Here is a 24104-nt window from a genome sequence, read left to right on the forward strand (position 1 = left end):
TTGAGCTAACGCACTTCTCTGAGTGCTCTCTGTGAACTCTAGGGGCTGCAATTCCCAGGTAAGAACTACCACCATTCCAGAATCAGGACCACAAATCCCAAGTGGAGCGAAAGGATAGCCTCGCCCCCAAGCGCAGGCGCCAGTATACTCAATCCTGATTGGCCCGCTCTCCTAGCTCGCCGGCATCACTGTATCCAATCGGTGTGGTGCTTGTTGACCGACGGCAGCAACCGGCGTACACAAGGGGCTTGAGCGTCCTGTGGAGAGCGCGAGAGGTCAGGCCATGAACTTGGGGTAAGCTGGGGAGAGAAAGGTGGTAGTCTGTGGAAGGGCGAGGCTTAATTGGCCCTTAGAGTCCTTCTCGGGGGACTTTCCAGTCTTGTGTCGTCCCAAGCCTCAGTGCCGGCTCCCTGAAGTGCAGAGGGACAAGGGGCTGGCCGGCCCTTTACTTTTCAAATTAATAATTCGCGTGAAAACTGCCGTCTCTCCTTTTCGCTTCCTCCTGTATCTCAGGAGGGAGAAGGAGGAGAGGCGTGAGAGGAGGTAAAAGGTGAGGGCAGGTGGAGAGATAAAGCTTAGCAGCTTCCCGGGGAGAAATCATGGCCCAGGTTCTGGTGCTTTGCGTCGCTGTCGTGGGGTGTTTTTGCAATGTTGGAGCGCCCAGAGAAGCTTAGCACCTGCAGTGCAAAGAGCCTAGGCTTCTCGAGGAGCCGTGGATCATTTGTGTTTGACATCTTGCAGGCCCTCATTAGATAATGGTGGTGGTGGTTCGAATCTTTGTGACTCCATGGACTGTAGCCTGCCGAGTTCCTCTGTCCATGAGATTCTCCAGGCGAGAATACTGGAGTGGGTTGTCATTCCCTTCTCCAGGGGACTCTCCTGACCCAGGGATTGAACCCTGGTCTCCAGTATTGCAGGCAGTTTCTTTATCGTCTGAGCCATCGGGGAAACCAAATAAAAAGGACCGTTGCATAGTTTTCTTGATTGGGAAGTTTGATATTTTAAGAAGATGAAAAGTCACCAAACTTACACACATGCACCTCATTTAGCAAATAGAATCCAGGGATAGCAAATAAATAAGACAGCCCCTGAAGGCGTTGCAATGCAGTAGTACTGAATAAAGGTACTTCACAATTTCATTCAAAGTCTTTTGTTTAAATTTCACCAGTGTAAACGTGAACTGTTTATAACTGTGCAACCGGAAAACCCATTCTTTCCAGTGTTATTTCTTAATCATAAGTTGAGGTCGTTTGATTTCCCCCACCTTTAGCATCACAGCAAATTTCATATTCCTTTTTCTTGGTCTGCTGGGTTTAATCTTTTTTTTTTTTTTTTACTGTGGTGGTCATTTTTGTCCCTGTTGATACTTACTGACCTACTTTTTCCCTTCCTCTCTCCTGCTCCCCTCACCTTACTAAAATAGCATAATAACTGTGTGTACTGCTGCTTTTGGTTTTAGTGAAATTTTTATTAGAACTTTAACAAACATGCAATTTTCGTTGACAGTAACTACTGTTACTTTGTTCTCTTGCATTTAACAGGCACAGATAAAGTACAGAGAGGAAAATATAGGTGTATTACTGTGATACTTTAAAAAGTGTCACTAAGTCTGAATGTGTATTAGTTGAAATATTCAAAATAAAACTCCATGCTCAAGCAGTTTATAACCCTAGTGGCACTTTTACAGGTTCACTTCCAAATACTGCTCTACTAAGGCGATAGAATGTATTAGTCATGAGACCATTATGAAATTAATAAATAGTAACTAGAGGTTTTGCTCCTTTAACATGGGTGAGGAATTTCCTAACAGCATTATTTTTTTTTCCAGTCTGGAGTTAAAAGAATTAAATGATGTTAGAATAACCAGATTAATTTATTCCTTTATGACTGAGCAGCTGAACTGAACAAAAAGAAGTTTCAGGTTGAATACGATAAATTCTTTGTAGGAAAGTTTCAAGAATTTTTTCTATGTAGTTTTAAATTTTATCTTGAAAAATGTTTTAAATTAAAAGAATGATTTCAACTATACCTCAATTAAAAAAAATAAACACATTTTTTTAATGGTTTAATATTTACAAGGTTCTTGTATTAATTCAAAAGAACAAATTTACTTTCAAGGTTCAAATGAACATTTCTGGCTATTTAAAATGTTGCTATTTCTTAAAAATGACAGACAACTTGCTTTTATTTTGCAGAGATGGTTTAAAGCTTGAAACGGAATTATTGAATGGAAAAACCAAGCTTATATTGTCTCCATATGGTATGCTATGTTACTGGAAATCTAAAATATAAACTTTTAGATTCCTACATAAAATGTATTATTTTGTAACAGGTTTTTTGCTTGTAGTGGAATATTTAAATGATACTTTGAAAAAAACTGGTTTCCCTAATTTTCTCAAATTTATTTTTAGCCAAGTAGAGTCAAATCACATCATTGCTTACCACTGTCAGTATTTATTCATATAATTTAATGTTCCAGTATATTTCATATGTAACATCTCTTTGTTATATTTGTGTATAGCAAACATGCTTATTGTCTAATGAGTAATATGGGTGAAATTTATGTATTTACATTCGTACATGTAAACAATGTATTATTTGAGAACATTCAATTTATAATAAGACCATAGTTTTAAAGTCATTTTTAGTATTAGTTTTAAAACTCAGAGTATGCTTTGGTACTCTTCTCATTTAGATTATTTTCTTTTTCTTTAAACTGTTTATAGTTTTACCTTGGAAAGTGAACAAAAATGAAATAGAACTATTTGAACCACACTGTAAAAGTTAAAACATTTAATATCTAAAGTTGATGCTTTCGGGGGTTAATATTTTTAGTTAATATCTTCTTAAAACAATGCTAATTAAAATTTTCTTTTGTGACTGCCTTAGTATGTTTTTGGTCGATAGTTTAGTAAATTTTTTTTTCTTTTGTAGATCATAAATCAAAAGTTTCTGGAAAGGTAAGCCAAATGACTTTGACCTGACTTATTTTCAAATGTGAAATGCAATTCACTTTACAGTGGTTTGAAAATAATTCCTGTCAAACTATCATAAAGGATTTGGAGTGATGATTATAAGTTGCTGTTTGCTTGCTTTCAGGCTGGTTCTTTCACAAAAATGGAATCATAATTTTTTGGTTCAAAAAGACTTCTAGAATTTCTTTCTCCAGATCAGTTCTGTCCAGTAACACTTTCTGCAGTGATGGAAATGTTATAAAATCAGTGCTGTCCAATATGACAGCCAGCCACTAGCCATGTGTAGCTGTTAAGGGCTTAAAATGTGATCGGTATGATTAAGGAAGTTAATTGTTAATTCACTTATTTTATTTTAAATTTCAATTTAGTAACTACTGGACAGTGTAACTCCTGAGATCTTTAAAAACAGACTTTAGAAACAAACTTCTTTTTCATACTCAGATTCCATTTTCCCGCACCAAATGGATGTATTTGGTTGACAAAATCTTAAATGCGTTTAGCTTCTTAGTCCTAGAGGTTATACTTAAGCTAAATGATAATTTTCCTTTTCAATTATTTTTCCTTATCAGGAACCCACAGTGCCGTTTTCTGCAGAATATATTGTCACTTCAAGATTTTGATACCACTTCTTGTTTCCCATTTCTTTTCCCATTAAGCAGCAGAAATTTCTATTCTCCTCCATAAGTTTCTGTAGCCTCCTTTATTTTGAAGCATCTTAAAGTCTGTTTTTCCATATCTTGAGTAGAGCCCAGTTTGGGTGATGTGGCACTTATCAATTCTGAACCCTTGATGGCTTTGGTTTCCAGGTTTAATCAAGTGGAGACAATGCTTGAGTTCCCAGCTTATCAGTTACTTGGTAAATGGGTGACAGTGGTCTAAGTAATTCCACAAGCTACCTAGAAAAATTGTTACATGCACACACAGTATATGCATACCTTGTGTGTCCCCTTAATTGAAAAATATTTTTCTGCCCTAAAATATTGCAACAATTGTTTTTATTTGAGTCACAGTAACAAATACAGTACTCCTTTTCAAGCTCCTAGATTTAAAAACAAACAAAAAACTACCTGTAATAGTTGATTTGTGTCTTCCCCTGGCCTCTATTTTCTTGCACATATTCCTTCTTCAATTGTGTCCTTAATGGGTTTGTTATTGTCAGTACATTTGTGAAGACATTTCATTATCTTTTTAACCAACTTAGGACATCCGGAGATCCCCTTTTATGCCTGTAATAAAGTTACTAGTCTTGGACTTTTGGTAAAATCCTTTCAAAATTCTTTTAGGGGTCTAGATATTTGTTTATTGAATTAAAGCAGGTTGTTTTATTCCTCTTGCTTTGGGGGCACCAAAATACTGATACATGGTAACTCTGTGAGGTGGATATGTTAATTAGCTTGATTGTGGTGTTTATTTCACAATGTATACCTATATCAAATTGTACACTTATTAAACCTCAGTAAAGCTGGAAGCAAGTACTGATGCAGCCTAAGTTTCCTGAATCTCAATTCTGCAGCTATATATTGATTTTCTCTTTTCTGTAAGTTGCTCATAAATTCACTCATTATAGTGCTTTTCTTTTCTTCTACGAGGGTAAGCTCCTAAGGGACCATCCTGCCTCCAGTTCTTTTTTTCATCTTCCTCACCAGTTGAATTACTGTCATGTTCATAGTGTGCTGTTTAAACACTGTGAGCTCTAGCTCATCATCAAGTCTAAAATACTGTGGTCTGAGTACTTTAAGTTTTTCAAAATCTCTCCTGCATTTTTCTTTAATCTGTGGGAGTGAATTTGAAATAAATATGGTTGCCAGTGTAATATCTTTAGCTTTTATAGGAAGAGAAATGAGAGAAATATTAATGATTCAGTGTCATGGGTAATTTGTAAATTTAATATCTCACAATTAGTTGAAATATGAAACATTAAAAAATGTTTGCAGATATTTCTAAGTGTGAAAATCAGAATAATCCCACACTAAAATATGCATATAGTATTAGTGCTAGGTAGCATGTTTTATGGAGAAGGCAATGGCACCCCACTCCAGTACTCTTGCCTGGAAAATCCCATGAACAGAGGAGCCTGGTAGGCTGCAGTCCATGGGGTCGCTAAGAGTCGGACATGAATGAGCGACTTCACTTTCACTTTTCACTTTCATGCATTGGAGAAGGAAATGGCAACCCACTCCAGTGTTCTTGCCTGGAGAATCCCAGGGACGGGGGAGCCTGGTGGGCTGCCATCTATGGGGTCGCACACGTGTCTGATAGAGTCAGACACGACTGAAGCGACTTAGCAGCAGCAGCAGCAGCATGTTTTATATTTTAAAATATTAATTTTCTCTGAATCTTTCTGACCTTGGGATCCTGGTTCCATATAAATTCTGAGTCGACCAGCATTAAATACATTGGACCCTGTCTTTATATCTTTTTTAGGTAAAGAGCAACATGCTACATAGAAATGTTTATGACATTAATACCCTACTTGATCAATTAAAATTCATCTGATCCAGTAAATACTTGGAAAATGATATGGGCTAGATTGCTTTTTCCTATTAAGTAACTTGAACATAATTGAATATTTATTTCATAATTCATGATTTTTTGCTGCTTCCACTCATTACTCTTCTCAGGCATTAAGCTACAAACATATTCAGGATTGAGCTGTGTATATTGCTATCATGCCAGACATCGCTACCCCCCTTTTTCATTAAATACCTTTAGGTGATTTTTTTCTGAATTTATTTCTGGTATAAGTAGACTGTAGCAAAATAGTTCTAGTTAAATTGGGGCAGCAATTAATAGGTTTCTGTTCAGAAGAATTTACTGCAGCTGTGAAATTCCACTATGTGTGTATAGCTACGTTCTTGACTGTATTTGTTCTGTGACTCTGAGAGAAAAAAAAAGTAAAACCTAGTCCATGTTTCTTAAAAGCAGGACTGTCAGTTCAGTAAATAACTGTATGCTGCTGCTGCTGCTAAGTCGCTTCAGTCGTGTCTGACTCTGTGCGACCCCATAGACGGCAGCCCACCAGGCTCCTCCATCCCTGGGATTCTCCAGGCAAGAATACTGGAGTGGGTTGCCATTTCCTTCTCCAGTGCATGCATGCATGCTAAGTCGCTGCAGTCGTGTCCAACTCTGTGAGACCCCATGGACAGCAGCCCACCAGGCTCCTCTGTCCACAGGCTTCTCCAGACAAGAATAGTGGGTTGCCATGGCCTTCTCCAAAGTATTATGAGAGATTACCTAATAATATGAACCATGTGTTAATAATATATCTGAGGACTCGAGTTGCCCCTGTATAGGTGCTTATAAAGATGGATAAGGAATATAGAGTATATGTTGGAAACTAGGATGGAGGAGCCTGGTGGGCTGCAGTCCATGGGGTCGCTGAGAGTCGGACACGACTGAGTGACTTCATTTTCACTTTTCACTTTCATGCATTGGAGGAGGAGATGGCAGCCCACTCCAGTGGTCTTGCCTGGAGAATCCCAGGGACAGGGGAGCCTGGTGGGCTGCCGTCTATGGGGTCGCACAGAGTCAGACACGACTGAAGTGACTTAGCAGCAGCAGCAGCAGGACAAATTATTGCTTAGGCTCAAGTTACTGAGAAGAATCAGCCACTGAAAATAGCAGTAGTTGAATCTGTTTTTGTTTGTGAAACAGTCACTCTGGAATCTTCCAAAGTGGCAATCAAGCAGGAACATTGTTTTTCACTGTGTGGAAATCAGTGAAGACCACCCAAATGAGAATAAGCAGAAGCTGTTAATTCAGAGTTTAATACAGCAGGGAATCAGTCATTATCACCTGAATTTGGCAGTTTCTAATGCGGGCATTAGAGAAGCAAGCTTTATGATGTTTGGAAAAAAAGGTGGGGCCTCAGGTGTGCCCTAATTGGAGCTAATTCTGAATATTAAAGCTGTGATTGTTTAAAAAAAAAAAGTTGTGTTCAGAAAGAACACAACTTTGAAAACACCGAGAAAAGGTTCTGACAACAAACTAACTGACACAGTGTCACACAACGCAGTAACTTAAACCAAAAAGTTCTTTGGGGCCTGGATCAGCTATAAAATTCTTTCTCAGTAGATAATTATCGATAGTGATTGGTTTTGGGGGGAGGCTGCTTTGGGGGTTTTGTTTTTACCAATTTATACACTGCTTCTTAGAGTAGCATTTCCCCCAAGAGTCAAAATGCATTCCATCAAATGCTAGCCCCATGCTCCTGGAAGAGGAACTGGATACCATAAATCTCAAAGAATCCCAATGATCGTGAGCAAATGAAGTTTTGCACTTTATAAACTTGTCTGTATTTAATTGGGTATTCGCCAGTTATTGCTCCATGAAATCCTTTTGTACTTTAACACTTGTTTAAATCCCGTGAAACTCATGTTCCAAAGAAGGGACCATGGTTCTCAAATTTTCATGTTCATAAGAATCACCTGGGGAGCCTGATAAAACAGATTTCTCAGCCTTCCCCTGGAATTTCTGATCCAGTAGGTCTGGGTTTTGTATTTCTGTGAGTTTTTAGAAACTCATACTACTGACTCAGGGACCGTACTCTGAGAATCATCACTCTGAGATATGTAGAATTACTCAGCTCTACCACTTTTTTTTTTTTTTTTTTACTACCAAGCTATCAAAATCCATAGCATGTTAGATCTGAGATGGAATTTGCTTTCATTTATTCAACCAGTATTTATTGGGCACCAGCTATTTGTGAGGCACTGGACTAGGCAGTTGGGATAAGTGAAGAAACACTAACATGCTATCTATCCTCTCAGAGCTCAGAGTATAGTGGTGAAAAACTAAAACCAATAAACATGATTGCAAATTGTGGTAAGAACCACAGAGGAAAAGGCGAGCATGGATGGGGAGGGATTAGCAGGGGGAGCTTAGTTTATGTTGGTCTGATAGGTTAAATGTGAAACTCCTTGCAGCTCTTCCCGATAAGATCAGGCTTTCCTACTCCTTGAATCTGGACTGCCCTTGTAAACCCACTTTGACCAACAGAATGTGGCAGAAGTGGTGTTATGCATATTCTAGAACCAAGGCATCAGTAGGCCTTCAGCTTCCATTGTTACCTTCTTGGAACCCATCCAATAAAGAAATTGGGATAAAAGACTCTGTGGAGAGAGACCCACTATCCCAGCTGAGCCCAAATTCCTGTTTGTCAGTGTAAGCTGCTTCTGACTGCTGGCTGCCTGCTTTAGATGGATAAGTGCTCTTTAGTTCATCCTAGTTGCCACCCAGCCTAATTTGCAGTAGGTATTTAAATTTGTCACCTTTCATTGAAAGAATTAGTTATATAAAAATAGCCATAGGATAGGAGGGTAAAGAGAGCATGTTGCTGCTGCTACTGCTAAGTCACTTCAGTTGTGTCTGACTCTGTGTGACCCCATAGACGGCAGCCCACCAGGCTCCCCCGTCCCTGGGATTCTCCAGGCAAGAACACTGGAGTGGGTTGCTGTTGCCTTCTCCAATGCATGAAAGTGAAAAGTGAAAGTGAAGTTGCTCAGTCATGTCCGACTCCTAGCGACCCCATGGACCACAGCCCAATAGGCTCCTCCATCCATGGGATTTTCCAGGCAAGAGTACTGAAGTGGGGTGCCATTGCCTTAGGTTGTGCTATCAGTATTATCGAAAGTCTTAAAGCCTGGGATGAAAGGGTGTACATGGGATGAAGAGGATAATAAAGAGATTTTGCTGCTGATGATATGGCACATTTTGAAAAGTAGGGTAAAATGAGGTTGATTAATTGGTCAAAGTGTGGTTATGTATTATGTAATTTTTGAAAGCAAGGAGATTTGAGATATGATAAGCCAGATGAAAGCCATATGGTATCTACCCAACTCCTTGACAGCAGGAATTTTGTCTTACTCATTTTATGCCTTCAGCATCTTTTCCATAGTGTTGATCACCTAAAGAGCTACAGTTAATATTGATTGAATGAGTGTTCAATTACTTTATGTTAGATGTGTCTGCAGAAACGTACAGTGGGTTAAAAAAGAGGTAGATTTGAGAAAAGCAAGCTGTATGGTAATGAAAACCTGAATTTAGACTTAAGGTCATATAAAAGGGGAGAAAAAGACATTTGGACGGAAGAAATGACCAGTATTTGCTGGTAAACTAAAGAACACCTTGAGGGAAAATAAAGAGTCAAAGTTGACTCCATGGTTACTGATCTGAAAGATTGGGACAGCAGTGCTACAAAAATTAGATATTTTGAAAATGAATGCTAACTTGGGGATGAGAGATAAAGAATTTGGTCTTTAAATGGTGTAGTCGAAGATAGTCACTCAACAAAATTTCCTTAAACCTACCCTGTTCCACTCACTGTTCAGATACTGGGGACACAGCAATGGACAAAGCAAACAAAAATCTGCACTGTGGAGTTTAAGTTAGACAAAGGTGGGATGGGCAGAAAATAATCAAAATAAATATAGAATATTACAATACCAAAAGTGCTATAGAGCAAAATAAAGGAGAGAAAGAGAAGGGGGCACAGTTCAGTTGCTTAGTCGTATCCGATTCTTTGTGACCCCACAGACTGCCGCACGCCAGGCTTCCCTGTCCATCACAAACTCCTGGAGTTTACTCAGACTCTTGTCCATTGAGTCAATGATACTATCCAAACCATCTCATCCTCTCTCATCCTCTTCTCCTCCTGCCTTCAATCTTTCCTAGCAACAGGCTCTTTTCCAGTGAGTCAGTTCTTTACATCAGGTGACCAAAGTATTGGAGCTTTCTGCCACAAGGGTGGTGTTGGGCACAGTAGCTTGGGAAAATGGGGAGTAGGAATGTGGGAGTGAGTTCAGAGCAGGAAGCCTGCAGTTTTTAATAGAGTGTTCAGAGAAGACTTCCATGAGCCAGTCATGTTGGAGCCCTGATTTGAAGGTGGTTAGTGAATGAGCCATGTAAAATTTGAAGGAATAATGTCCAATGTAGAGGGATTAACAAGTGTTAAGGTCTATGACTGGAGGTTCTTGTTGAAATTGTGATTTTGAAAGGTTACAGTTATGGGTAGTTACAAGGTCAGTATAAGATACCACTGTGGGAATAAGTAACTGAGGTAGCATGGAAGATAAGCAGAGCAGAGTCCAGGGAAGTGAGGTTATTCAAACAATGTAAAAGCACCAGTAGTTAAGATAGGAGTTAGGTTAGAGAGAGGGATGGTGACCCACCAGCTCAGATTTTAAGGAATAAGGGCTGGTAACCTAAAGGTCTGTAAAGACAAAGGTATTGTGCGTGTTACAATACTGACATGAGATTCAAAGCTGAAGTGGAATGGACTGTAACAACCAAAATTAAAATTGTTTTGTAATCTTCATTATTCTGAAATAAAATAATAATCCCCAGTTGTTAAAGATTTCAAGTGAAGATTTTGCAAAGGTTAAGTATGAGTTTCTACGGATGTATTACCTGACTGGCAAAGTGGAGGGAAAAAAGTTTTGAAGCCTGGCTTATCATTGATTATATAGAGATAATTGTTCATTTTTCATATGCTATTATAAATAATAAATTTATTTTGTTTTAACAGATGGGAAATAAAACCAAGATTGCAAAATATCCTTTACGAACTAAAACTGGATACATTCTAAAATCACAAAATACTTGTGTGAGGAGTGAAAAATTTTTGCAAAAGAAAAGAATTGGTTCAGAAACTTCACTGCTAAAAGGTGAAAAAAATAGTATGACTTTTTCACCCACTAAGGATTTATGCAAACAGTCTGTAGACAAAGACAGTCTTCATACCGAGAAAGAAATTTCATTTGCACCCCCTAATATACAGAAGACTAGAAACACCATGAATCCATTTGTAGTAGCTAAACAGAAGCCTTGTAGAAAGCACATCACAGCTGAAAATAGAAAGAGCGGTTTGGTGTGTCTAACAGAAGACCAACTACAACGAATTTTGATGACTGTAAACCAAGGAAGTAAATCTATTACCCTGACTGAGAATGAAAAGGAGGAGGAAACAAGTAAGATTTTTCTAAAATTTTAATATTTTATCAATATGTAAGTGTTTTAGAATTTCAGTTTCATTGTATTTTACCTAACTGCCTCTTAAATTCTAGTTTAACGCATGAACTTTTAAAATAAATATTTGTTTAGAAGACATTCTCTCATATGCAAAATTACTCTTATAGTTAAAATATGCCATGTTTTATTTAACATTAATGCTAAGAATATTATTCTCATGTACCATAGACTTAAGAAATCCAGCTTTGTGCATCTCGATGTCATACAGAAAGAAAGCTGTTGTGCTCATTTTAGAATGTTAGAAGGCTTTACTTAGATGAAAAATAAATATATAAAATGTTCAAAAAAATTACTATAGTATTTCTAGTGAAAAATGACAAGAATTTTGCTATAGAGATTGGACACGAGTTGCTGAAAAGGATTATTTTCCGGGCATGGCTTTTGTTCTTACTGACCTTCAGTCCTTGCTAAGACTTGACAACACTATCTTGGTAACCAATGTAAAACACTCACTTGGAAGTAGTAGAGTATTATATGCCTTCTATTTTACTAATTAGGGCATTGATTATATTTTTAAAAGCCTTCTAGTTTCAGCTTTAAGCTAAGGATTTGTGACTATGAGTAGAAATACTGTTAAAATTTTGTTAGGCAACAGTGACATAAATAAAAATAAAATCAACAGTCACCAGAAAGAGGGCCCACAACTGGTTTGGGGACCAGGTAGGTCCTTAACACTCCCATAGGGCTCATAATGGAGTAATTTACCTCCTCTTGGGGTAGATTATTCTTTGTAAAGTGAGAGTGCTAGCTTTTATCCTTAAAAGTTTAGAAGTTTATTACTTAAAAAATATTCTTGTGTAATTATGTGGCTGCACCGCAGTCTTAGTTGTGATGCATGGGATCTTCATCTGTTTTCAGCTGTGGAGTGCAGGATCTCTAGCTGGGCTGTGGGATTTAGTTCCCTGAGGAGGGATTGCACCTGGGTCCCCTGCTTTGGGAGCTCAGAGTCTTAGCCTCCGGACCACCAGGGAAGTCCTTTTTTTTAAATAAATTAATTTTTATTGGAGTATAGTTGGTTTGAAGGCTTCCCAGGTGGCTCAGTGGTAAAGAATTTTTTGAGCCAAGCATATGTGCCCTATATAAAATATTTGGAATAGATATATACAATAGTCCATGGAAAAGTTCTGCAGTGATTGATTTCCCAGCTAAATGAGAAAAATAAGGACAAGGTAATGAGTTTTTTTCTAAATCTGTTTGCATTTATTTTCCTTTAAGTTGTGATTTGTGTTATTTATACTATTTGTAAAAGTAATGTTGGCAAGAGTAAATGGAGGTTTTTCCCTCATTGTTGTTGCTTGTTTTCTTAGTTGAAATAAAAGTTTGTATGGCTATGGCCATACCTCTGGGCCATTTAACCTCAGACTCAGTTTCCGTTTTTAACAAAAAGGGAATTGTAATACCCACTGCAAGAACTGCTGTAAGAAGTAAGTAATTAGATAATGTGTAAAGCAGTATTTAAAAAAAATTGTATAGCAGTATATCAAGATAAGGTATTATAATAGATGCAATTTTAGTATTAATTTTAAAACATGCATTTTGCCTTGTAGGTCAGTATAGTCTAAACAATATTCCTGATCAGCCAAAGGATGAGAACATCATGGGACTTCTCCAAAATACTGAGACTGTTTCATCTATTCAGGATGAAAGCAAATCTGTTTTAAATAAAAATCAGGTGACATCTAATCAGTGTGAGCAGAAAATTTCCACGTATGTAACTCATCTGTTACTGTGGGGTCATCTTGGGAATATGATTTTACTTTTCCTTGATTTGTATGTGAAATATTTATTCTGAAGACTAGAGCTATTTAATGTTTTATTACTTAATATTTATGGAGTAAGTTTACGAACAAAGCTAGTGGAGGTGATGGAATTCCAGTTGAGCTATTTCAAATCCTGAAAGATGATGCTGTGAAAGTGCTGCACTCAACATGCCAGCAAATGTGGAAAACTCAGCAGTGGCCACAGGACTGGAAAAGGTCAGTTTTCATTCCAATCCCAAAGAAAGGCAATGCCAAGGAATGCTCAAAATTCTCCAAGCCAGGCTTCAGCAATATGTGAACCATGAACTTCCAGATGTTCAAGCTGGCTTTAGAAAAGGCAGAGGAACCAGAGATCAAATTGCCAATATCCGCTGGATCATGGAAAAAGCAAGAGAGTTCCAGAAAAACATCTATTTCTGCTTTATTGACTATGCCAAAGCCTTTGACTGTGTGGATCACAATAAACTGTGGAAAATTCTGAAAGAGATGGGAATACTAGACCACCTGACCTCCCTCTTGAGAAACCTATATGCAGGTCAGGAAGCAAGAGTTAGAACTGGACATGGAACAACAGGCTGGTTCCAAATAGGAAAAGGAGTATGTCAAGGCTGTATATTGTCACCCTGCTTATTTAACTTATATGAGAAACGCTGGGCTGGAAGAAGCACAAACTGGAATCAAGATTGCCAGGAGAAATATCAGTAACCTCTGATATGCAGATGACACCACCCTTATGGCAGAAAGTGAAGAGGAACTAAAAAGCCTCTTGATAAAAGTGAAAGAGGAGAGTGAAAAAGTTGGCTTAAAGCTCAACATTCAGAAAACGAAGATCGTGGCATCCGGTCCCATCACTTCATGGGAAATAGATGGGGAAACAGTGGAAACTGTGTCAGACTTTATTTTTCTGGGCTCCCAAATCACTGCAGATGGTGACTGCAGCCATGAAATTAAAAGACACTTACTCCTTGGAAGGAAAGTTATGACCAACCTAGATAGTATATTCAAAAGCAGAGATATTACTTTGCCAACAAAGGTCCGTCTAGGCAAGGCTATGGTTTTTCCAGTGGTCATGTATGGATGCAAGAGTTGGACTGTGAAGAAAGCTGAGCGCCAAAGACTTGATGCTTTTGAACTGTGGTATTGGAGAAGACTCTTGAGAGTCCCTTGGACTGCAAGGAGATCCAACCAGTCCATTCTAAAGGAGATCAGTCCTGGGTGTTCATTGGAAGGAATGATGCTGAAGCTGAAACTCCAATACTCATGCGAAGAGTTGACTCATTGGAAAAGACCCTGATGCTGGGAGGGATTGGGGGCAGGAGGAGAAGGGGACGACAGAGGATGAGATGGCTGGATGGCATCACCGACTCGATGGACATGAGTTTGAGTGAACTCTAGGAGTTGGTGATAAACAGGGAGGCCTGGTGTGCTGCGATTCATGGGGTCACAAGGAGTTGGACACGACTGAGCGAATGAACTGAACTGAAGTTTATAGAAATGTATAATAAGGTTTTTGTTATTTTTTTATGTTTTGTCTTAGAGAGAATGTATGGAAACCAGCTGACATATTCAGTACTCTGGGAGAAAGAGAACGTGATAGAAGTTTGTTGGAAGCAAAAAAAGCCCAGTGGAGGAAAGAGCTTGGTAGGTAATTACTGCACCTTTTATTATATTAATAGTTTTGTTATCTAAGGAATATATATTGAGGATGAAATAGATCTTTCAGTATATTATCCAAAATCTTGTTTTATATCATCCACCATCTAGAGTAGTTCTCTGCAAATGGCATAATAAACTTTATGATTTCACATTCCTTTCAACAGTCTTTTATTTTTTAGTGCTCTGTGGTGTTCATCCAAAGCCACAGATGAACATTAATATCAGTGTCATTCTGGAGCTCAAACAAAGGTTTCTAAACATTTCTCATTTCCTGAGAATCCATTTTCATATTTTTCCATTACAGAAATTTTATAGGTTGAAAATGGTTTTATTTAAAAATATTTCATTTCAAAAATTAAAACTTTCTAATCAACAATCATCAGTAGGATACCAATCAGTATATCCCCTGTAAAAACAAGCTTATTTCTCTTTTTCAGTCTGTGGATATCATAATAAAATAATTTATAATTTGTGTTAAGTTGGATTTTAAGGTAACTAAGACAATAACTAAGAAACTCTTGTTACTTCTTGGGCTAGACTTAGTGTCCAGTAATAGTTGTGCTTCTTAGGAATAGTTGTACTACTAAAAGCATAAAGATGGAATTCATTGTCCACTGAACTGGAAAGTTTCTAGTTAGTCATAGCCCTGCTGGGACAGGTGATCTACAAAAAGAGATAAACAGAAGAAACTGGGAGTGAATTTCTGTTGGAAGTCAAAGTAATAGAAGAGTGAAGGAATTAAATAAATGTATAGTAACTGTATCAGAAGGTTTGGAGATTGAATGTGTGTTTTTATCATAATTCAACTTTAAATATTTTGATACAAATTTGGACACATGATTTTATATATTTTACTTTTCAGCAGTTATGAATAATAATGCTTGACATTTTTAAAATACTTTGTATGAGGCCCTGTACTGAGAATAAGCACTATTATTAATCTCATTTTGCAAAGTGAAAAAGGGGGTTTAGAGGAGTAAACATCAGTTTTCCCACAGTCACACAGCAGGGAAATGGTTGACCTTCAGTTTGAACCCAGGTTTTTCTGACTTCAGTTCTAGCCTTTAAGAATCTTAGTAATAATTGAATGAACATTACCAAAGAATAGAAGCTCACATAATTAGCATAATATAAAATATGTTATTCTGAAAAATTCCTCCTTGTTTATAATCATAGTAAAACAAACATTTTACATTCATTTATGCCATACTTAAATTTGTTTCTGATTAAATGTTTTATTTTATAAATCTTAGAGTTCTCTCTGTCTTGTGAGTTAACCTCCTTCCTCAAAAACAGTTTTGAGTAGATCTTCTTAAACATTTGCACTCTTTAAGAAGGTCATGATTTGTTTACGTGATTTTTTTTTTACAGTTTTTACATATTTTTTAAAAAAGGACATTATTTACAGATGAACAGGTTGCTTTAAAGAAGAAAGAAAAAGAAGCTTCTGAAAAATGGAATAATCCATGGAAAAAATCTGAAAGTGATAAAATAGAATGGGAAAAACTTCAAATTGTGGACCAGTCTAAGGTAAGAGCATCAAAATCAGGCATTTATGGAATGTAAGATACCTTAACTGCAGTTTTTTAGTGCTAAGCCTTGTTTATATCATAAAGCTTATTTTTGAAGCTTATTCATTTTTTAAAAAACTCACGCTACATTTGATGTTTTAAAATGTTATTTTGAATTTAAGTATGACCTCAACTACTCTGTATCCTATAAATAATCTTACTATATACTATAATATAAACCTACTATATTGTAGGTGAGTATAGAGGTTCCTGGCACCTCCTTGAGGCTCCTCTAAGAGATCTCCATGATGTTTTCAGTTCAGCTGAGTCATGTCCGACTTTTTGCGACCCCATGGACTGCAGCGAGCCAGACTTCCCTGTCCCATCACCAGCTCCTGGAGCTTACTCAAACTCATGTCTATCGAGTCAGTGATGCCATCCAACCATCTCATCCTCTGTCATCCCCTTCTCCTCCCGCCTTCAACCTTTCCCAACATCAGGGTCTTTTCCAGTGAGTCAGTTCTTCGCATTAGAGGGCCAAAGTATTGGAGTTCCAGCTTCAGCATCAGTCCTTCCAAAGAAATCCCAGGGCTGATCTCTTTCAGAATGGACTGGTTGGATCTCCTTGCAGTCCAAGGGACTCTCAAGAGTCTTCTCCAACACCACAGTTCAAAAGCATCACTTCTTTGGCGCTCAGCTTTCTTTATAGTCCAACTCTCACATCCATACATGACTACTAGAAAAATCATAGCTTTGACTAGACGGACCTTTGTTGGCCATGATGTTTTACATGACCACAAAATTCTACCACTGACCATGTGGTATCCATTACAAGGTTATCAAGTCAAACATAAGTGATTGCTGATCAAACAGAAGTATATACTGTGTGTCCATCAGGGAGTACTTCAGGGACTTTAAATTCAGTATGTGTTTAATATTAGACAAAAAAGTACCCTTGTTTTTCTATTTATTTTTAGACTTCTGCCTGCTCTTCTAGCATTCTGTCACAGTCTCCCAGTCAGGTAATGGTGATCCATGCTGATGGGCCCTCACTGCCTCGAGCTAGTCAGACCTCACAGGTAAGTTCTAAGTGTCATTATTGTAAATACATAAACCCTTTCACATCGATTGCTGTATAATGTATTTCCTTGAAGAAGTGAATCTCAGTACTCTTTTTTAAAAAATTATCTGTTAACTTTACTGAGTACAGTATGCTCCTTAAATTTTTTTAAAAAGTTATCAACTATTCTTTTTTTCCTTCCTAGTGAACAATTTACATTTAAGAAATGCATTCTGAGAATAAGGTAGTAAACTAAAAGTATCATTCTGGTGATAGAAATTTTCAATACTGGTAGATTTCTTACAGAATACATCTGTTTAGGTTGTTTGCATGGCAGCTTTTTTCTGCTTCATGTGGGACTGACTTCCCTACATAAAATGATTTTATAGGCTACTCAAATTATTAATATGAATTACATTTTTCTGTGTTCCCCAAAGCACTTTGACTAGCTGTTAAAAGGCAATCCATTGGTCTTGCTGGCAGTAATTTTGGAAAATTCTGTAGTTTTGAATGACAATTTTAAGTTTTACTACTAAAAACTACAAATAAAACTATTCATGAAGTTGTTGAGAATTAGTTGCAAGCTTGTTTACTTTTCAACATTAGGATTGAAAAGAACTTTAATGCTAAAAATATTAAGTACTTCTATTACTGAAATGTTGGTTGAAGTGTCAATGTGTTGCTTATTTTGCATGGTTTTTTAGGTCATCTATTATCCGGGAGTAATCCATACTATATTAATGCAAATAAAGAGTTAACCATTTGAGGTGATTTTGCATTTTTTTTTTAATGATAACGTTTGTCTTTTCTTTTGTAATCTAGAAAACCAGTAAAGTTATTTATACTGTGGAGTCAGAGATAGGGGTTGGGAGTGGGAGAAAGACTAGAAAGGAAAACATATACTAAATCTAGAACTGAACCACCGAAGATTAGGGTATGATTATGTTTGCGTATTTTTACTATTGAAATATAGTTTTTAATGTATTTTAGTATAAATGTGGTTAAGATAATGGAGAGGTACTACTGAGGGGACATGAACTAACTGGGTAACAAAAAGAAATCCCCCTTTAAATACTTGAAAGATGTTGGTCTCACAAATTGCAGCCATAGCCACAAGCATTTCTTTTATTTGAATGAATATTAAGTTAACATCTTCATGTAACTGAGAAATTCACTTTCAGGCAGAATCATCAAGGCCAGTTTAGTTAAAACAGGAGGTAATGCATATAAAGTGTGTAGGACAGTGACTGATGTAACAAGCGTTGAATGAAGGTTTGCTGAGGTTACAATTTACAAAGCACAGGACCATTCTGAGCCCTGAGGGTGTTAGAAGTTAGTCCTCCCACCATCTTCCTTTCTCCTCCTCTTGATTCTCAGTCTTATTCCTCCTTTCCCAGTTGAATGGTCCTGTATTCTCTTTCCTGTATTGTTCAACTTAAACATTCTTTTACACTCTGCAACTTAAAATTTCTTTTTGTGTTTCTAAGAAATATTTCACTTACAGCCTCAGCCTTTTTGACAATACCTCACTTTCATGAAACCTTGGCTTTCTCTAATGACCATACCCCTCCCTGGGAAGCCTTTTATTAAGAAGAGTATATTTTTTCATACTCTCTAACATGGGATAGAAAGTGTGGTTATCATTCTGCTAGCTTCCTGTTGCTACCACCAGACTGTAGTTCTGCAGTTGGACAACAAAATATTCTTCTAATTTTTCACCCTTTTTTCGGTGGTAAAATATACATAACATAAAATTAATCATTTTGGGACTTCCCTAGCAGTCCAGCAGTTAATAAGACTCAGCATTTTCACTGCTGTGTGCCTGGGTTCTGTCTCTGGTTGGGGAACTAAAATCCTTCAAGACATGTGATTTGGCCAAAAAAATACAGTATTAATCATTTCTAACTATATACTATGCCAAAGCCTTTGACTATATGGATCACAATAAACTGTGGAAAATTCTGAAAGAGATGGGAATACCAGACCACCTGACCTGCCTCTTGAGAAACCTATATGCAGGTCAGGAAGCAACAGTTAGAACTGGACATGGAACAACAGACTGGTTCCAAATAGGAAAAGGAGTACATCAAGGCTGTATATTGTCACCCTGTTTATTTAACTTATATGCAGAGTACATCATGAGAAACGCTGGACTGGAAGAAGCACAAGCTGGAATCAAGATTGCCAGGAGAAATATCAATCACCTCAGATATGCAGATAACACCACCCTTATGGCAGAAAGTGAAGAGGAACTAAAAAGCCTCTCGATGAAAGTGAAAGTGGAGAGTGAAAAAGTTGGCTTAAAGCTCAACATTCAGAAAATGAAGATCATGGCATCCGGTCCCATCACTTCATGGGAAATAGATGGGGAAACAGTGGAAACTGTGTCAGACTTTTTCTGGGCTCCAAAATCACTGTAGATGGTGACTGCAGCCATGAAATTAAAAGACGCTTACTCCTTGGAAGGAAAGTTATGACCAACCTAGATAGTATATTCAAAAGCAGAGACATTACTTTGCCAACAAAGGCTCGTCTAGTCAAGGCTATGGTTTTTCCTGTGTCATGTATGGATGTGAGAGTTGGACTGTGAAGAAGGCTGAGCGCCGAAGAATTGACGCTTTTGAACTGTGGTGTTGGAGAAGACTCTTGAGAGTCCCTTGGACTGCAAGGAGATCAGCCTGGGATTTCTTTGGAAGGAATGATGCTAAAGCTGAAACTCCAGTACTTTGGCCACCTCATGCGAACAGTGGACTCATTGGAAAGGACCCTGATGCTGGGAGGGATTGGGGGCAGGAGGAGAATGGGATGACAGAGGATGAGATGGCTGGATGGCATCACTGACTCGATGGACGTGAGTCTGAGTGAACTCCGGGAGTTGGTGATGGACAGGGAGGCCTAGCGTGCTGCGATTCATGGGGTCACAAAGAGTCAGACATGACCGAGCGACTGAGCTGAACTGAACTGAAAGTAACTTTGAAGTTCAAAGTGCTCCACCGCCACCCCCCGCCCCCGCCCTGCCCCCCAAATGATTGTATGTAGCTCTTAGTTGTGCTGCTCTTCCTCTTGGAAGATCTGGTTCTTTCTAGCTCAGTGTCCTGAAACTACCCACCATGCAGAAGAATGCCTTTTATGCCTACTGATTAGACAAGATGAGTAGGTGAACAGAAGTGTCTAAAGTAAGAGGCTCCTGGTATCTGGACTTGGAATCATGCACTGACAACAAACAGGACTCCTTTGGCAAAGTCACCGCTGATTATTCTTTCCCAGACGTGCTTTAAGGAGAGAATTAAATGAAACAGCACTGGGTGTGTCTAGGTGACCATTTGGAAACTACTTTCAGTTCTGATATACCTGCCATTCATACAGCATTTATTATAGTAAGACTAACATTTTCTAACATAGAATGACTTGAAGGTGGCTAAAAATTTACTTTAGGAACTGTTTGTGAGGAAGTGTGTATTGAGTACCTATGAAAATGAGTTTTCATTCAAGGCTGTCAGTTAAGAATAGGCTCAAAATAGGTGTTTTAAAAAGGAGTTTTTATGTAGGGGAAGGAAGGGAAATCTCAGGTCATTAATGTGAAGGAGAGAAATTGAAAAAGTGGATAAGCCTAGAAAAAGAAGTTTCTTTCCTTAGATATATGGAAGAATTAATGGAAGGGAGGTGCTAGATAATCATAACACATTTGTTACACAGTGTGTATTGTATTTTACATTTATCTGCCTTACTCAATCGGAGAAGGCAATGGCACCCCACTCCAGTACTCTTGCCTGGAAAATCCCATGGACGGAGGAGCCTGGTGGGCTGCAGTCCATGGCGTCGCGAAGAGTCAGACATGACTAAGCGACTTCACTTTCACTTTTCACTTTCATGCATTGGAGAAGGCAATGGCAACCCACTCCAGTGTTCTTGCCTGGAGAATCCCAGGGATGGGGGAGCCTGGTGGGCTGCCGTCTATGGGGTCGCACAGAGTCGGACACAACTGAAGCGACTCAGCAGCAGCCTTAGTCAATTTCAACTAAAATGAGCTCAGTAATTGTGAGACTTGAGGACCTCTCTTTTGGTCTAGTGGTTAAGAATCTGCCTGCCAGTGCAGGAGACAGGGGTTTGATCCCTGGTCTGGGTAGATTTCACGTGCCGCAAAGCAGCTAAGCCTGTAGGCCATAATTACTGAAGCCTGTGTGCTCAGAGCCCATGCTCTGCAAACAAGAGAAGCCACTGCAATGAGAAGCCTGTGTACCACAACGGAGAGTAGGCCGCACTTGCCATAACTAGAGAAAGCCTGCATGCAGCAGCAAAGACTCAGTGCAGCCGTAACTATATAAAAAAAAAAAAAGACTGCATTTACCTACCACCTCTCCCATTCCCCAGGTTTATCTTTCATTCTTCTACCTGAATGCGCACTGGGGAAAAGTTGCAAACAAGAAAGTAATAAAGAGTTTTCTACTCAATTGAAGAAGTGAAATGACTTAATTAGTTGGGAAGCAAGTGAATGGTAATGGCTTTGTAAGACATCCTTGAGTAAGACATTGAAGACTGAATTAGAAGAACTGATGATTAAATCTTCTACAGGCTTGTAAATAGAAGACATATATATGAAACACTTAGTGAGGATTTTAAGAATTTTCAAAGGTATTTTGACTTGTGTCTTATTTTTGAATAATTTGAGACTTCACCAAAATTTGAAATCAGATCTAGTTACATCAGACTTAAGAAACAGATTATAGGATTCTGTGATGATTCATGCCATTTGCTGTGAATTTTTTTGTTTTGTTTTTGTTTTCTTGGCCACTTTGCTGTGCTTGTGGGATCTTAGTTCCCTGACCGGGGATTGAACCTGCTCCCTTGGCAATGAAAGCATGGAGTCCTAACCACTGGACCACCCTGTGAATTTTTTAAAGAGTTCAAAGGGTCCTTCCCCCAACCCCCAGTTTGATCTCTAAAATAACATTTCTAAAAATAGAATTGTTAAATCACTTACCTGAAGATAAAGCTCCTTTTGAGTAGTTTTTTTAGACTTAAATGGATGATTTTTTTCTGTTTAAAAATGTGTGGGAGCATCTGAGATACTAAGATTTTTCCTTTTGTTTAAGTATTCCCTTTGATCAAGGCACTTGGTTGTAAACTTTGAGCTTTGCCATTATTTCTGATGAAACTATGGACAGAAAGTAATATTGTAAGGTATATCTCTATTACCTTATTCTGTCAAACTGTTTTTAAAGTTATGTCATGTAACAGAATGTTTCATTGCATAACTTGCCTTTCAAGACACTTTGAGTAGAATATATCCTTTTCTTATTTGTTAAAGCATAGTAAACTCTCCTAGGTTAGAACAACAGTAAACGTTTATGCTGCTGTTTTTTGTTTATGTTTTTTCATAAAATTCAGGGACTTATTCTGGACACAGTGTATTTTTCTTATTGAAGTATCATAGATCTTGATAGAGCTGTCACAGCAGAAATGGGGGGGAAAATACACTGAGAGACATGATTCAAAAGAGAAAGCAGCTGGCTCTGTTATATCCTCCTGACTCTTGGTCCAAAAGCAGTGTTTTTGTATTCTGAAGCCAGATGTAAACAGTAGTCATTTATTCAGAATATTAGTAATTTCCTTTCAAAGTAAATGAGACTATATTAGGCTAGAAATTTTAAAATCTGTAGTTGTTTTGGAGAATTTCCTATTTTCATTAGAAATTTAGAATTTTCATTAGAAAATTTCATTTCTTTACTGTTAGTTATATGCTTCTGCTAGTATGTGTTAAAAATATCATTCTGAAAAATTGACTTGTATTGCTTTTTAGTTGCTAAGTCATGTCCAACTCAGCAACTCCATGGACTGTAGCATACCAGATTCCTCTGTCCTCTACTATCTCTTGGAGTTTGCTCAAATTCATGTCCATTGAATTGGTGATAATAACTAACTATCTTAACCTCTGTTTCCCTCTTTTCTGTTTGCCTTCACTCTTTCCCAGCATCAGGATCTTTTGCAGTGCATCGGCTCTTGGCATCAGATGGCCAGAGTATTGGAACTTCAGCTTTAGCGATGGTTCTTCCAATGAATATTGAGGATTGATATCTTTTAAGATCAACTGGTTTGATCTCCTTGCAGACTCAGGGGTCTTCTTCAGCACAATAGGATAGCATCAGTTCTCTGGCGCTCAGCCTTCTTTATGGTCCAGTTCTCACATCCGTACATGACTACTGGAAAAACCATAGCTTTGACTATATGGACCTTTTCAGCAAAGTGATGTCTCTGTGTTAATACACTCTCTAGGTTTTGTCATAACTTTTCTTCCAAGGAGTAAGCTTCTTTTTAATTTTATGGCTGTGGTCAATGTCTGCAGTGATTTTGGAGCCCAAGAAAATAAAATCTGCCACTGTTTCCACTTTTTCCCTATTTGCCACGAAGTGATAGAACTGGATGCCATAATGTTAGTTTTTTTAATGATGAGTTTCAAGCCAGTTTTTTCACTCACCTCTTTGACCCTCATCAAGAGGCTCTTTAGTTTCTCTTCACTTTCTGCCATTATTGTAGTATCATCTGCATATCTGAAGTTGTTGATATTTCTCCTGGCAGTCTTTATTCCAGCTAGTGATTCATCCAGCCTGGCATTTTGCATGATGTATTCTGCCTAGAAGTTAAACAAGCAGGGTGACAGTACAGCCTTGACACACTCCTTTTCCGTGTTGGGCCGGTCTGTTGTCCATGTCTGGTTCTAACTCTTGTGTCTTGACCTGCATACAGGTTTCTCAGAATACAGGTAAGGTGGTCTGGTACTCCCATCTCTGATGATTTTCTATAGTTTGCTGTGATCCACACAAAAGCTTTAGTGTAGTTGATGAAACAGAAGTAGATATTTTTCTGGAATTCTCTTGCTTTCTCCATGATCCTGCAAATGTTGGCAATTTGATCTCTGGTTCCTCTGCTCTTCAAAACCCAGCTTGTACTTCTGGAATTTCTCTAGCTTGAAAGATTTTGAGCATAACCTTGCTAGTAGGTGAAATGAGCATAGTTGTACAGTAGTTTGAACATTCTTTGGCATTGCCTTTCTTTGGAATTGGAATCAAAGCTGACCTTTTCCAACCCTTTGACCACTACTGAGTTTTCCAAATTT

General features: G+C 38.0%; 1 protein-coding gene across 5 annotated transcripts in view; it reads left to right on the plus strand.

Moving 5' to 3' along the window:
• Positions 1-200: 200 nt before the first annotated feature.
• CCDC66 (coiled-coil domain containing 66) overlaps positions 201-24104 on the plus strand; it is a 39593-nt gene continuing 15689 nt past the window's right edge. For 3 of the 5 annotated variants that reach the window (XR_003507730.1, XM_027522391.1, XM_027522394.1), the window contains exons 1-8: positions 209-294; positions 2196-2260; positions 2935-2960; positions 10501-10942; positions 12551-12710; positions 14301-14404; positions 15828-15949; positions 16908-17009. Coding sequence is in view for 4 of the 5 variants with exons in the window: in XM_027522391.1 (XP_027378192.1) it covers positions 284-294; positions 2196-2260; positions 2935-2960; positions 10501-10942; positions 12551-12710; positions 14301-14404; positions 15828-15949; positions 16908-17009 (1032 nt within the window). In the remaining variant the exon portion in view is untranslated. Of the gene's footprint in view, positions 295-2195; positions 2261-2934; positions 2961-10500; positions 10943-12550; positions 12711-14300; positions 14405-15827; positions 15950-16907; positions 17010-24104 lie in introns of all 5 variants that reach the window. The other 2 variants (XM_027522392.1, XM_027522393.1) reach the window with 2 other exon arrangements.

Source organism: Bos indicus x Bos taurus, chromosome 22 (genome assembly GCF_003369695.1).
Source record: "Bos indicus x Bos taurus breed Angus x Brahman F1 hybrid chromosome 22, Bos_hybrid_MaternalHap_v2.0, whole genome shotgun sequence".
NCBI lineage: Eukaryota > Metazoa > Chordata > Mammalia > Artiodactyla > Bovidae > Bos > Bos indicus x Bos taurus.